Here is a 15,099-nt window from a genome sequence, read left to right on the forward strand (position 1 = left end):
CAACAGAGTGAAGAGCTTCGTTTCTTTTGCATGGTCCTGAGGTAATGCATAGAACACAAAACTGTGGCTTAAGTGATTTACATCAGAAGACTAAGATTGTGGATGAATCAAGATCTTACCTAGTTTGGTTACCTTTTTGCTACAGAGATGCAGTCCTAAAGCCATGGAGGTAGCGGGCTCTATCCTTGAAGGATATGTTCTCTTCACCACAGACCTAATATAGTACTCTGGTGAATATAACACCTCAGATAGCTGACTGGTGGAATAGCAGCTCCAAGAATGTCTCCCTCATGAGTTAAGGGATCATGGGGTCACAGATGGCTTTGAAACGTACCTCATAAGGTCTTCCACATAGAACCTGTCAATAGAAGGGATACCTTACTGCTTTTCATTTGCCAAAAAGGGAGCCTTTTTGGAAGAGTAAAAGCAAGATGGGCTTAGTATTGACCAGATATCACAGAAAGACTAAGCCTGATGGAGACAGAGCTGAGGAGGAGGGAAACAGGACAGTCCCGCACAAGTCTTCTCCAGTTCTGAGTTTCAAAGTTAAACTTCCCTTGGCTGTAGATCCAATTTCAAATAGAATATTAATATCCAGAGACTAATTGGTAAAAAAAGTTAGACACTGAATATGTTTACCCTAAGCTTAAAATAAGGCTTTATTGATTGGAGAACTGGTCAATTCCACAGTGAATTTCACTGTCTCCATGAAACAGATCATATGAATTTTGTTCCTCTGAAACCCTTCACTTGGAAACAGTTCCTAGTCAACAACTGGGTATTTTCTACTGATAAACAGCTTGATTCTGCAGATTTAGCCCACCCACCCCCCTGCAGGCTTTCAAGCAGCCTGGCTACCACATCCAGCCCCTGAAGAAGGTCTCCCAAACAACCATGCAGAACAATCCTTTTTACCCATCCACATTCTTTTCCTACTCTCCACAAAGTGGGTGCCTGCTTATACATTAATTCAGGGCAGCATTTTTTAGTTTCAATGATCCCTGCAAAGCAGTCTGCTACAGTGTCTGATTCTCTTCCAAATCCACTGCTGGATTATTTGCAGATACAGGAAGAGAAGAGGTGAGGAAAAGGTGTCAGTGCAACGATCGAGCTTTAGGGTACATCCTAGAACCCAAAGTACCGTATGCATGGCCATGGAAAACACCTCATTGATGCTAGTGCTGAAAGGCCTATAAGCAGAAGGAAAAATAGCAGCAACCCACACACACCCCCGCCCCCACTACAAAAAAAAATTAGGAGAAAGATAGAACACCCATCTGTGTAAGTGTCACTTAACCCTCAGTTGCTCACTGATATTTTTAAATGCAGGGAATAAAAAAAGCTCTTGAAGCAAGCAAGACTCTTGGATAAGACTGGACCAGTTAGATTGTAGGTAGGCTGACCCCTGGATCATCCCAGATTCTGGGAATATACTCTGGCATCATACTGATGATATTTGAGACCTAGCCTTCTGCTTAAGGCTTGAATTTGAATATAAATCCAGATCTCTTAATTTCTTCATCTTCCATCAACTGCATAAGGATCCATTAGAAGAGATTTTAATTTGCATGCTCTCCTTTAACAAGCTACCCCAATACATATTACACTGAACTATACAATGAACCTTTCTTTCATAAAAGCCTCAGTACAAAAGCCTTCTCAGCAGCTAACCCAAGCTTTAGAGCAGTAGTTCTCAAACTAGCACCACCACTTGTTCAGGGAAAGCCCCTGCCAGGCCAGGCTGGTTTGTTTACCTGCTATCTGCAGATTTGGCAGATTGCAGCTCCCACTGGCCAGGCCACCGGGCTGAGGGACATGCTGGGCACCCTTCCTGCAGCCCCCACTGGCCTGGAGCCACGATTGACCGAACCTGCAGACATGGCAGGTAAACAAACCTGCCCAGCCTGCCAGGGGCTTTCCCTGAACAAGCAGCAGCCCTAGTTTGAGAACCACTGCTTTAGAGGAGGGACAAAAGCATTTCTCCCCACTCTGTATAAAGAGAAAAGGGAGGGGATGCACACTAGCCAGAGGCATGCGAGTGAGCCACTGGGCTAATGTAAGTGACTTGACAAGTTAACTCACAAACCTTAATATGTTTTTTAAAAATACAATGTTCAGTTTCATTCTTCACAGACAAGCAAAGGTTCCAATTTTAACATGCTTGCTAGGAGTCCAAGCTCTCTGGTAGGCTTCTCCCGATCCTGCAGTGGTACAGCACTCTAGTACCCCATGGCTAAGCTTTCCACACGAGCCACAAGGCTATAGCTAATGTTAAATAATCCACCCCAAACTTGTTCTGCAGCAAGTGATGAAGGAACTTTACCATTTAGAGATCACTCTAGCCACAGCCAGCCACCAGTCAAATGCACAGATGTTGTTTATTTTTTTTTTTAAACGTGAAGGACTTGTGAAATTGGATTTCATACAACTGGCACCATGCTTTGTTTCTTCCCTCTTGAAATTCCCAGTCCCAAAGGCTTCCAAACTTGCACTTGCTTAGGACAGCAAGAACAGGGAGGGGATGCACACAGCAAGCCTGTTAGACACCATGGTGAACCATGTTTCCCCATCCCCTTCCCTAAAATCCCAGAATTGTCTGGGTTTCCATAGCCTATTGTGTTTTGTGTCACTCTTGGCTAAGTAAACTCAACCTGGAAAAGGAGAGTAAGACAAATCTACGTTTGCTTGTACAGTACGTGAGTAAACAGAGGAAAAGAAGCAGGACAACCAGTGAGTGAGTTCACAGACCATCATTTCCAGGTGTGCCTGCCTCACAGTGTTCTATTTACATAACTTACAGAAATTTCACATATATTTTTCTCTGAAGCCAATTAGACAAATATCTACTTATATATAATATATAAAAAATACAGAGCTTTGACTCTTCCTTTTGAAGTAAAATGTACATGATCCAACTGTGAGCAGAAAGTAATCCTGAAAACTCAGGCCCTTTGCTACTGGAGTTAACACCGCACACAATGCTCCTGTCAAGTGTAGCTATGCCCTCCTTCCTCCCCACCCCCACCCCATCCATTCAGAAAAAAATCCGAATCTTAATACACGTTTTCATGAAAAAATTTTCAAGTAAAGATGAAGATGGATTTCAACAGTTCTGTGACTTCAATCAGTAGCAATGCAAGTGAAGCCCGTGCAACAGCAGCTGTGCTTCCTCTGTTCAAAGACCACCAAAAACATCTCCCCCACCTCTTCACAATTACCATCTTTGGGGTTTTTCTGTTTGGTTTTTTTTTTTTTTAAATACCAATAACAGTTCTTTAAAAAAGAAAAAAAATATTTTTATCCAGGAAAAGTCTTCCCACTTCTCCTTTGTCCATTTACAGTATGTTTCAAGGGGAACTTGGCCCATGTCCAATGGTGCGGTCCACTGAAGGAGAGCTGCGAAAAGGTGAGGGGCTAAACATTGCTCTTGGCAGATTAGAGAGAGTCTTTAACAAAGAGTATGATGTGCAAAACAAATTAAATAGATCAACCCTAGCTTCCAGGATTAATGTTGTCAGAGAAGAAAACGCTTATCTTTTGATTTGTGTTTTTTCCCACCCTCCCACTGAAATTTCATTTAAGTACCCGAGGTAACAAGTGACAATATATTTCTGAAAGATCACCACAAATTAAAACAAGAGGTGCAGTTTGTTACCTCCGTGTCCTTCCTCCACCTTGGTGCCTGCTTTAGAGACATGTATGCAGCAGCAAAAAAAGTGTAAAAAATAAAGTCCCCTTCTTTCCATGAGAGCAAAGCATTCCTTCTAGCTGTTCTCGAAGGAGGAACCGTTTCCTAATGGGTGGCGTGGGTGTTTGCGCCTTCTGTTTGTAAGGAGGGGGAAATGGGACTATAACTCTGGCTGCTCCCAGTTGATTTCTGGCAAGTTTGTGGTGTTCTTCCCCATCTGAACACATTATAGCTGGAAGCCTTCCATAGGGGCCTCAGGCTGCTGGAAGATGAATTGCTGCTGGTTCTCGTCTACCTGGGGAGCCAGGTTGGAGTCGTCATCCTCTACTCCAAAGTAGTGCTCAATCAAATCAAAGGCCTTCTGGTAGATTTCCTGGTTCTCATGGCTCTGCAGGAACTCTATTTTATCCAAGCCTTGGGAAAGAGAAAAATGGAATGTGGCAAGACTGATCAGAACATCCATACTATTCCCTGCCTCCATCCAGCCTTCACCCTTTCAACTGTTTGGGGCACAAGACCACCATTTGTTCAGCTTGCATTTTGCCCAGCATTAGAATATGTTAAAAAAAACCACTAGCTCCATTACTCCAGAAGAGCTTTTGGATTGACACTCTCTCAGCCCAATTAAAACTTAGTAAGATGAGGAGTTGTTCCTATTTGGAGATATACCACAAATCAGAAGTCTCACTGGCCAGATCATTTACAGAGCACCAAACAGTGCAAGAGGCACTTCAGACTAAAGGAAGACAGGTCCTTGCCCCAAGCAGCTCACGTTCTAGAGAGAAAGAGGAAGTGAAGTGACAAGACTAGACTGATCTCTCCAGGGTAGGAAGTGCGCTTCTCTTGTTTTCTATTAAGTGACTAGCACACCTTTGGGCCCTGTAAAAACAGTGGTTTTTATGCAAGTGTCTTGTTAGTACCTAAAAAGGTAATTATGGAATTGTCATTCGTTTTCCTGAGGGGCAGCCCTAACTTGGGACATCAATGATGCCAGTTTGTGAGAGCCCCAACTTTATCTTCAATCACCTCCAGCATCTTGGATGCAAGAGATTTCTGGTCCAAGGAATCCATCTGGCACTTAGACCTTCCTTGGTACTCATCCTAGCTACCCGTAATCACAGCATGCAACAAGCCACAGAGCGTGTGCTTATACAGACTAACTAACTATAGGGGTAAACAGCAGTTAATCCAGAACTTCTAGCATCCCATCTCTCATACCCATTTGAAGTTCAGAGGAAGGTGACCAACACTTTCAGCAATAGAGCATAAGCAGCCTCTAATACAGTGGTTCTTGAACTCCCCCCCACCCCACCCCCACGGACCACTTGAAAATTGCAGAGGGTCTTGGCAGACCACTTAATGATCTTTCCAAATGTTGTTTGTACTGTTAACTAACTATTGTAAAGTGCTTGGGATAAGAGCGCTATATTAAAAAACCTGAAACATTTTTTGTTCTACAAATAAAAGCTCATAACTCATATTAAAATATCAGTAGTCTTACCTTTCTAAGGCAGTGGATGTGCCTTCTCCCCTGCCATGGCAGCCCCCAAGCTGAGGCTGGGAAGGAACGTCTCTCCCCAGCAGTTGCAGCCCCAGAGCTGGGGAAAGTCTCCTTCTCTGGCCACCACAGCCCTGTATGTCCCAAATTTGCCCCATCCCCGCTTCTCACCCCACTGCACCTTCCCACCTACCCTCTCTCTCCCTCCCCCTCTGCCCCCAGGCCACCACCTCACTTTACATGTGCATCTTCTCCAGGGTCCAGACACCTAATCAGTGGAGCCATGCTTGCATGGCTTCATAATAAGGTGGGTGGCCCTTCGTTCTCTCATGTCCCAGGGTTGTGAGTTCAATCCTTGAGAGGGCCATTTTGGAATCTGGGGCAAAAAAATATGTTTGGGGATTAGTCCTGCTTTGAGCAGGGGGTTGCACTAGATACCTCCTGAGGTCCCTTCCAACCCTGACATTCTATGATCTGTGTGTGGTCGCCCAGGCACACCTTAGAGGAAACTATATGCGGACCACCTGAATAGAACTCATGGACCACTGGTGGTCCACAGACCATAATTTGAGAACCTCTGCTCTAACACATCCTGCATTACTTCCTCCTGGGAACAAGTCACAGCAGCAAGGCCAGTGAGAGCCATTTACCATAGGCTTCCTCAATGAGGCTGCAGTAGGGGTTGATGCCTGTGCCACTTTGCTTGGCCTCCTGCTCACCGAGCCGCAGGATATTCTCCAGGCCATTCAGGGCCACTTGAACAATCTTGGAGTCCATGACAGTCAGCAGGTCACACAGAGGTTTGATACAGCCTAGGTTTACCAAGTACCTGAAGAGAAGGCACAGGGAAAATAAACATTCAATTTATCAAGAAGGAAGGTTAAGTAACATTGTGGCGTGCATTTAGGTTTAAAGGGACACAGTCAGGTTTAAGGAAATTTGTATTTTAAATATTGCCTAGCAGGTAACATCCTTTTCACCATTAGCTCTCAAAGCTGGGTGTTTAAATTAAGCACTTTAACCTGTATCTTGAGAGCTAACAACCAGAGCTCTTATTTACAATGTGTTAGCACTCAACTCCCATTGAAGTCAGAATCCAGATCTTTATAGTTTTGACATTCTAGTCTGGTTTGTCCAAACTACTTGAACATCACAAAGTAAACTATGAAACTGAAGGAGTCTGTATCGCTTGCTTACAGTCACATGCACTATTTGAAATCCCACCAAAAAGCATCACTGGAATTAAAAAACAAAAAACAACAAAAAAAAACAAAAACACACAAACGACAGACATTCCCCTGGGTCTTATTTTGCAGCATCTCTCTTTAAATTATTTAGCCTATAATTAGCCAGGTATTTCTATTCTTTGATAGAGTGAAAGATGTATACCCAACATCTGTTTAAATTTAGATTTGCAAAATTATTTGTGCGTTTCCTACATAGGCTGCAGAAAAACAAAGTTAACACCACTAACTCACCTGCATAGAGTCCATATTACATTTTTTCCTGTGTAGAGTACACAATACTGGCAGTTATAGGGGCACCTTGTAATGCTGCTGCTTCTATTAGATGCACACTTAGAATTTTAAAGACATAGAAATGTACTTTGAATGAAGCAAATCAAAGGGTTTTAAACCCAAGTGCAAGTATTGATAGATTAGGAAATTAGAGTGCTTCACTGGGTTCTGAATTGTATCAGAGCCAGGCTGTGAGCATATGCATGTCAGGTACATGACGCAGACCAGATACTTCCAGAATTAGACTGCATGTCCAAGATGCTAAAGACTTGTAAGTGCATCCTTTGTGTGGCACAAGATTTTTAAATAAATACTGTTTATGCTACATTTGAGGTGTGTTTTAGTTATATAAAACAGTTCACTAATCTATAGCTCAGACGTTGAACTATGAACAATGACACTTCTGGTTCTCGACAGCTGCAGTCTCGATGGTGAATACAGAAGCAGCACCAGTAAGTTATCCCTGCTTGAATGGCTTTACAACCAAAGGGTATATTCTCTTCATTGAAAGAATTAGAGCCTAGAGAAAGCTATAAATACATGCTGGATCTCTGAATATATTTTTGAGCTTCTTTCAAGGCCAAGGTGGCCAGAGGAGTCTATGGATGGCCACAAATGCTGATGGCAAACTGATTGTCCAAAGTTGCTATATAGTTTCATGGAGTCAGAGACAAAAAGTACAGATAAAAACAGCTTCCCAACATACCTAATCTGCTCTGGGGTTCCTCCTGATGTCGCATTCGTGATGGCCCAGGCTGCCTCTTTCCTCGTGCGGAATTCTGCTTTCTGTAAGATTTCTATCAGCACTGGAAAAATGTTTGCATCTATGACTGCCTGAAGGAAGCGACAGAAGCAGTGTTTAGAACAGGCCAAGCGACTCCTAAAAAGCTAGCAGTCTCCGGGAACAGAAACCTATAACCTTTTCAGTGATCCTCACCTGCTTTTCCTACCAAGTGTAAGATTAAGTTTACTATCCAAGAACTTAATCTCCTATTATTGCACCAATACCAAAGGAAGTCTTTGGTCACTGTGTGCATCTGTTTGGATATAGGCCCTTGGAAAGGATAATTACAATCAAATGCCGTACACCAGTTGAAAGGCATTATGCTAGGTGTACATCTGAACTTTGGAACCACAATAAAGAGGCAGATTAATCCCCATCTCCCCAAGCTCACTCAGTAATTTCACACCAGGTGCCATTTGTGGGCACAGTTAGCGTCACTGAGATCTCTCATGATCATTGTGGGGGCAGTCAAGTAGAACAATGGACACTAATTGTGCCCGCAAACAACCAGAGGAAAAGGGAAGTCCAGGGTGTAAAATGTGGCCTTTAAACACCAACTAAGAATCATATAAGCTTTGTTTTAATGGTGCTGCATGGATCCAAGAGTGTTGCAGGCGGGCCTGGCGAGGATTCTACAAACTGTACCTGTATCTGAGCCCTGTTTCCAGCTGTGATGTTAGAAATGGTCCAGCAAGCTTCCTTCCGGATAGACTCTTTGGGGCTGCTTAATAAATGAAGCAGGCAAGGCAGAGCTGAGCAGTTCAGGATCACCTTAAGAGAAGAGTACAGGATAGGATGACACCATTCGCCTTCCTCCACTTCCATATAGTGGATACTTTCAGCACATCTTTACTAGATTCTTATGGGGAAAAGTATTTTCTTCCAACATTTTCCAGAAACTCCTGCCACTGAATGGAGGTGTTCCATTAGGCGGCAGCAGGAAGAGAATGCTTTTCCTATCCTAGAGAGGCATGTGTAGGATCAGACATCCCAATTGCAAAAAGTGTCCTTCCAGAAATGCGCTCTTTGTGGTTCAGGAGGCAGACAGAAGACAAGCCTCCCTCCAATGCATCCTGCTCCTCAAGGAGGAGGCGGCAGAATGAGTGATCTCTAGTTCTTGGATGCTGGAAATGAGAAATTTCAATGACTGGAGTTCCGAGACTTGTCTCCCTATCCAAACATTGGCTATAACGAGATGCTTGTACACACTATATTTTTCACAAGCACCAGTACACAGAAGGGACTTTTGTTGTCATAGCTAAATCCTGAGCCATGCCATCATGGCTCAATTCATCTTATGGGCAACCTTGCAGGTTGAGCCATTCCTGTTTTGATTAAGTGGTGGGTGTTCTAAGCTAGATTTCATCTTCTAGTGGCAAGCCTAGAAATCGGAGTGCAGGACATTACCTCGTCCTGTTAGCGATGATCTGGGTTTTTAAATCGGTGACATTTTAAACGCTTCCTCCTGCTCAAACGCTGAATTTGAGAAGGCCTAGTCACATCCCACTCACCTGGGTCTGGATGTCATCACCCGTCACAATGTTGCCTACAGCTCGCAAAGCTGGGGAAGCTACTTTATAATCATTGTGCCTGCAAGAAATAGGATGGGAAAGAAACATCAGTCCAAGCCCTTTGTAACAGAATCCCTCCACCCTCTTCACCCCCCCATTTAGTTAAAATTCCACCATCAGAAGCACACAGCAAAATGTGTCCAAATCAAAGACGGTCACTGAAAGAGCAAGGACTGTGTCACCGTAAGAACAACTTTTGTCCTCTTACAACCATAAGCATCATGGACCACTTCCTGTCACCTTCAAATCACTCCTAACTTTAGTCTTTCATGTCCCTCCTCACTGTTGTGGCATCCAACTAACAGTAGCCAGAACACTCCTGAAAATGCATTTATTTTGCAAACTCTCAAGATGCAATGCAAATGAAAGCCATCGGGATTAGACAACACACAAATTCATCAACAGATCTAAAATAGAGCAGTGACTCTACAGAGAGTTCAATGGATAAATATTACAGGAGTGTCAAAAGACAAGTTTATTTGGAATGTGCTGTATTTACTCCGTTATTGATCTCTTTTCTTCTAACATTAGAATTGAGCCAATAAGAAGAGATTACTTTAAGCTTCCATAGAGGAGTTTAAGCATTAGAGCAGCACAGAGTGTACTGTCTTAGTCTGGCATCAATGCCACAGCCTTTGCCCATTCATGGGTTAGCCTAATCTCAGGACCAGCATTGTCTTGGTGTATCATGCTCTTCCTAGCATAAGGCACTACAGCTACTCTTCCAGCACTATACAGAGACCTTTCCCCTCCGTCCGATAGACCAACACAACCCATGTCACATATTCCCACATACCCAAGGATACTAAATGATAATCCCTCTGACACAAGCAGCCTTAGTTTTCTTCTGACTGGGCACCAGTTTGGAAACATTAGTGCTGTGGTGAGCTTTACCGTGATAAGCAAAGGTTAACAAGACAAACCCATATTCACATAGGCTGTTTGGTCCAAGGTCTTTGCCTCTTATGCAGGGCGACACACTTACATTAACAGCTCTACCAGTCGCCGACACACCCCAGAGTCTATTACTGCTTGGATTTTCTCATTGGGACCATCTGATAGGTAGGAGAGTGCCCAGCAGGCATCTGCCAGCAAGTCGGAGTCACTGCTGAATAATAATCGGGATAATACCGGCAAGCACGGAGACACCTAAAATAAGAATAACCAACCCCCACCCCAGAGAAAGAGTTTAGAAAAGGTTCCTTGAGAAGAGGCAAGGCAGCTGTGTGTGCAAGCTATGCCAAATGTCAGTGTGTGAATGAACTGATACCATCCTGTGAGTGGGTGGGGTTCTCACCTAGATTTCTAAATCCACCACGATTAACAGCACCAAAGAACTGGTTCAAGTAACATCAGAAACCAAAGTTTCCATTCATACTTTTGCTATGTAGGACCTTACGGATATCGTTCAGTTGTCTGACAAAGTGTTGACAGTTGTTGATATAATAGGGGTAGTTTTGGATACACAGGTTCCTACATAGTTCACATAACCTTGTAGCAAAGGAGATTCAAGTTACAACAGGGCCTCTCCAATGGTCACTAACTCAGCATCTAAGAGGTCATCCCTCTCCAAAACTAAATATCCAGTTCTAAGCTTTCTACCATTCTTTATAAAATGAGTAACAGCTGGACTGTTTGCAGCTTAGATGACAAGCACTCTTCTCATGTAAGAAAGCCACCTCATTCCCTGCTCCTTTGATAATCTGGAACAGCCAGCCACCACCATACTTGGTAACCTATGTAACAGTGCGCAGCCTTACACGTATTTCTAATTATTCATCACTGCAGCGTCTCCAGCCTTATCAAGGGAGTTGTCAAGTAACAGACCTTAACCACAGTGTTAACAACCAAAATAGGGAGCAAAGGTCCTCCAGTCCTGCTTAATGGAGAGGACAGGGGCCCCAAAGGGAAGGGGTGCAGAGAAGAGAAGCCCTTCTATGGGTAATAAGTCAGTCTGCTGTGAAGGATTTCTATATTTTGAAGTTCAGAGTTTGTTCCAATTTGGAAAAAACTCCAAAGTTTTGAGTTCTTACTGAAAAGAATGGAGCCCCAGCTCTGGGGCAGCTTGCATGGCCTAGGCAAACTACGGCCCGTGGGCTGGATTGGACCCTTGAGCCATTTTAATCCAGCCCTCAAGCTCCTGTTGGGGAGTGGGATCTGGGGCTTGCCGCGCTCCAGCCAGAGAGCAGGGTTGGGGGCTGCTCCGTGCGGCTCCTGAAAGCGGCCGCATAGCCCCCCTCTGGCTCCTATGCATAGCAGCAGCCAGGTGGCTCTGCATGCTGCCCCTACCCCAAGCACCGCCCCCGCAGCTCCCATTGCCCAGGAACCACAGCCAACCCCAGGAGCTGCAGGGGTGGCGCCTCTGGACAGGGTAGTGCATAGCAGAGCCACCCAGCCACACCTCTGCGTAGGAGCCAGGGTGAGGGAGAGGGACACAGACATGTCACTGCTTCTGGGAGCCATTTGAGGTAAGTGCCACCTGGAGCCACTCCCCTTCCCACCCCCCCATGCCCCAACCCCAGTTTTGTGAGCATTCGTGGCCCGCCATATAATTTTTATACCCAGATGTGGCCCACCCCCTGGTATAGACCTTGGGGTCTCTGACTTAGAGTCAGTCCAGCAAGTGGACTGCCAAGGAGCCCACGGATGGAAAGCTATCAGGAAACAGGCAGGTTTCAAAAGCTGCCTAGCAGCCCATGTCCCATCAGGCCCCTGCCGCCTTATTACCAGCAGAATTTCATCCATCCCCATCAAATGTTTAGACAGATCAGCAAACTCCAAGAAATGTTTAGTCTGAATGTCTGACAACCTCTAGGAGGTAGCAGACCTCAGGGTCTTGCTGAGGTTCCCTCTCCAGAACAGCTTCTGTTCCCATTAACAGGAAAGGATCCATTCCTCACCTTGTCAAATTCAGGTGGTGGGTTCTTCCCTCTGCACAAGTTTGACAAGGCCCAGACAGCATTTCGAGTCATTGTCAACCTGGTGGACTTGGTGAGGAGCCTTAAAAAAAAAAACAAACCACCAGCTATTATACTCCCAGGTTAAGTCAGTTTGAGTTGCCTGTAAACCAACATGATTAAATATGAAGGAATGCAATAAGAGTCCAAGAGGTTCAAGACAGCTGCATCCACTTGCTAAGCCTAGGTCTGAAAAATTCAGGTGATGCTAATGTATATTTCATGAGCCTCAGGCATGGATCATGAAGAAAGATGAACTGTGGCTACCCCTAGGGCAGAAACAATAGCTGGTTAACAGCACAACTCTGAACAGGAAGCACATACTGTCTTCAACTAAAATTGCAGGGGGGGGGAATTTAGGTCAGTAGAATGCAGTTTCCCAGGATTGACTTTGGCTAAGACACCCAGATAAGCCCATACTCTTATGAAGAGGTCCATGGGATATTCAGTGACCACAGATGATCAGGACCTCATTTTTAGATCTCATCTGAAGAGATCAACAGCTTTAGGCCTCCAGAATACTAGTTCAGTACTGACCCAGGAACAGAGCTATTAGCAATACAATCAATGCCACTTCTTGTGTGGGTTTCCCCTCTCCCTGACTACACAACTGTATAGAAATTATGGTGAAAGATTTGATATTGCTTTCAACAAACTGGGATTTCTGCTGGTAGCAACCTCATTGCCAACACTGACAGTATGGAAGATTTATCCTGTGGTAAAGTGCATTTCAGGAGAAAACCAGCTTTCAAATTGCTAAATCATTGACCTTCATAGAGGGCCCAGCAATTCCAGTTGAAATTAGCAGCTTTGTTCTTTAACACTTTATGGTTTATACAGAGCGAGAAGTTCCCACCCAGCTCTTAGGACTCTGCATGAAATAAGATGGGGCAATGTGATGCTTTCCTCTTGGACCATGACCAGCTCTGTGCACCTGTCACAATCACCACCACAAATAAAACCAATCCCTTAGCTCTTGGACAGCAAAGGCACCAGCTTAGCCTCTAGGAGCCTGAAGTGAGCAACTATTATAAGAAGAGTCTGTTGACTTGCTCGCACCATCTGTGGCAAAGCACTTATCTTGCCACTAGAAGAAGCATCAGTTCACCCAGAATAGGATGGGTGAATTTAGACAGTTTTGAGTTTAATTAATATGGCTAGTATTTGAAAGCACTATCTAGGTGAATCTTCCCATCTCCATTTCTAGTGTGCTGAAGCAGCTGTCAGGACTCTAGTGTTAAAACAAACAGAGGCAGAGGGCACAGTGCAAACACCTTCTTCTCCTCAACCCTGGGAAGACTTCAGACTAACAGGTTCCTGATGTTTATACTATAGCTGTATCTCTTTGGGTTAGGATGATCAGATAGCAAGTGTGAAAAATCAGGACAGGAGGTGGGGCATAAGAGGAGCCTACGTAAGAAAAACCGCAAATATCAGGACTGTCCCTATAAAAATTGGTACATCTGGTCACTCTATTTTGGGTTCTCAGCACTTACTGTGTATGCACTTCTGAATAGGCCCTGTGACTTCAGAAAGGACTGTCTGGTATACTCTGTAATGAGGGCTCATGCTGTGCACAGCAAGTGTAAGGATGTGAGAGAAGGTGAGTTATCTAGCAAGTCCTGACATGTATCAGACACCAGTCTCATCTGCTAACCCATCTGATGCCATTTGCAGGCAAAGCTGACTCCCAACACACACACACACACACTCTTGGTGTCCAAGTTGGGTGAACAGACCTACCTAAGAGGATACTCTGCTTTAGTACATTGAAGCTTTAAGAACTGTATTGCCAAGTGTTCATGGCTACTCACAGTAACAAGGGAGGAAGAATAGAGCAGTTAAGAACATAATCTCTACACACAGAGCTGTCTCCAGCGATGTTCCCCAACGCCCAGACAGCCTGGAAGGAAAGAGCAGCAGTTTTAGCATTCACACAGTCTTGGACTAGAGGAAGAAGGTAGCACTGTCCTAGGAAAATGTTTCTATGACTCCAAGTAAGTAGGCCAAACCGACAGATGCTCCTGCTCTGGAGCCACTTGCCAAACACTTTCATGCATGTTAAACACTTAGTTGAAATTCAGTGTCTATAACACTCAGCCTATCCCCAGAAAACTAATGAACCATACCTGTTCTTGGACATCCTCAAAGTCAGAGTTTAACAGTTCTATGAAGATAGGAACTGCCCCAGCCTCAATGACTATTTTTGTTTGTTGGGAGGTTCCTGATGCAATATTCGTCAAAGCCCACGCCGCTTCAAACTGAAACAAGCAGATCAGTAATAAGTTACTGAACAGATGCACAATGGCATAAGCCCAACAACCCTAACCAGAGCAAAACATAGGCTAAAATCAATAGCAAATCCTCCTTTCATCTTGTACTCTCATGTCTACAGGGGGAATTGTTTTACGAGGCAACAAGTCTTCCTCCACAATCTGGCTGCTCACTGAGCATGCTAGTTTCTGGCACAACAATGGTAGTTCTAGGGAAATCTACAGATTTTAGGAGTGGGGTGGACTTTGGGTTATTCAGGGTAGACCCAGCCCACACCCACCTGAAGCAAAGGGAATATATCATTTTATAGGTCTTTGACCCTGAAAAACTGAAGTAGTTGCACACGTGTCTCATCTCTCTGCCAAGACTGCAGTTCTTCTCAGCATGGGATTAACAAGGCTGCAGCTCACTTCCACTCTTCAGTGGTCAGGCTAGAAAGCACTAGCTCACTACTACCACACCCCAAAGCCTCAGACCATTCCCCACTATGAGGAATGCAGTCTCAGGATGGCCCAGAAGAGTTCCTGACCAGAACTTTGTATTGGGTGGGAAGTGAAGAGATTGTTCTACTCAAAACAGCCAACTCTATCCCATGCCACTCCCCCGGATACCAGTACAGGTTTGACATTTGTTATTCTGAGCCCCAGGTGAGGCAGAGCTGCATATTTCACTCTTTATCTCCCTTTGCTGCAAGCTTTCATGAGCAACTTTAATGGCTAAGATCCCATTAAATTCTCCTTGGAGATTGATCTCTATAAAATGAGGCCTCCTGGAGGAAAAGGAAGTAGATGACCATCTTTATAATGCCCT

The 15,099-nt window shown here is 44.4% G+C and overlaps 1 protein-coding gene across 3 annotated transcripts in view; it reads right to left on the reverse strand.

Moving 5' to 3' along the window:
• Positions 1 to 2,353: 2,353 nt before the first annotated feature.
• Positions 2,354 to 15,099, reverse strand: part of KPNA6 (karyopherin subunit alpha 6) — a 33,501-nt gene continuing 20,755 nt past the window's right edge. For 2 of the 3 annotated variants that reach the window (XM_032787796.2, XM_075060815.1), the window contains exons 6-14: positions 14,145 to 14,276; positions 13,830 to 13,918; positions 11,959 to 12,058; positions 10,044 to 10,207; positions 8,999 to 9,077; positions 8,133 to 8,258; positions 7,410 to 7,537; positions 5,837 to 6,015; positions 3,228 to 4,102 (exon numbers count right to left, since the gene is read on the reverse strand). In XM_032787796.2, coding sequence (XP_032643687.1) covers positions 3,915 to 4,102; positions 5,837 to 6,015; positions 7,410 to 7,537; positions 8,133 to 8,258; positions 8,999 to 9,077; positions 10,044 to 10,207; positions 11,959 to 12,058; positions 13,830 to 13,918; positions 14,145 to 14,276 — 1,185 coding nt within the window. In that variant the 3' untranslated portion in view covers positions 3,228 to 3,914. Of the gene's footprint in view, positions 4,103 to 5,836; positions 6,016 to 7,409; positions 7,538 to 8,132; positions 8,259 to 8,998; positions 9,078 to 10,043; positions 10,208 to 11,958; positions 12,059 to 13,829; positions 13,919 to 14,144; positions 14,277 to 15,099 lie in introns of all 3 variants that reach the window. The other variant, XM_075060814.1, reaches the window with a different exon arrangement.

Source organism: Chelonoidis abingdonii, chromosome 25 (assembly GCF_003597395.2).
Source record: "Chelonoidis abingdonii isolate Lonesome George chromosome 25, CheloAbing_2.0, whole genome shotgun sequence".
Lineage (NCBI taxonomy): Eukaryota > Metazoa > Chordata > Testudines > Testudinidae > Chelonoidis > Chelonoidis abingdonii.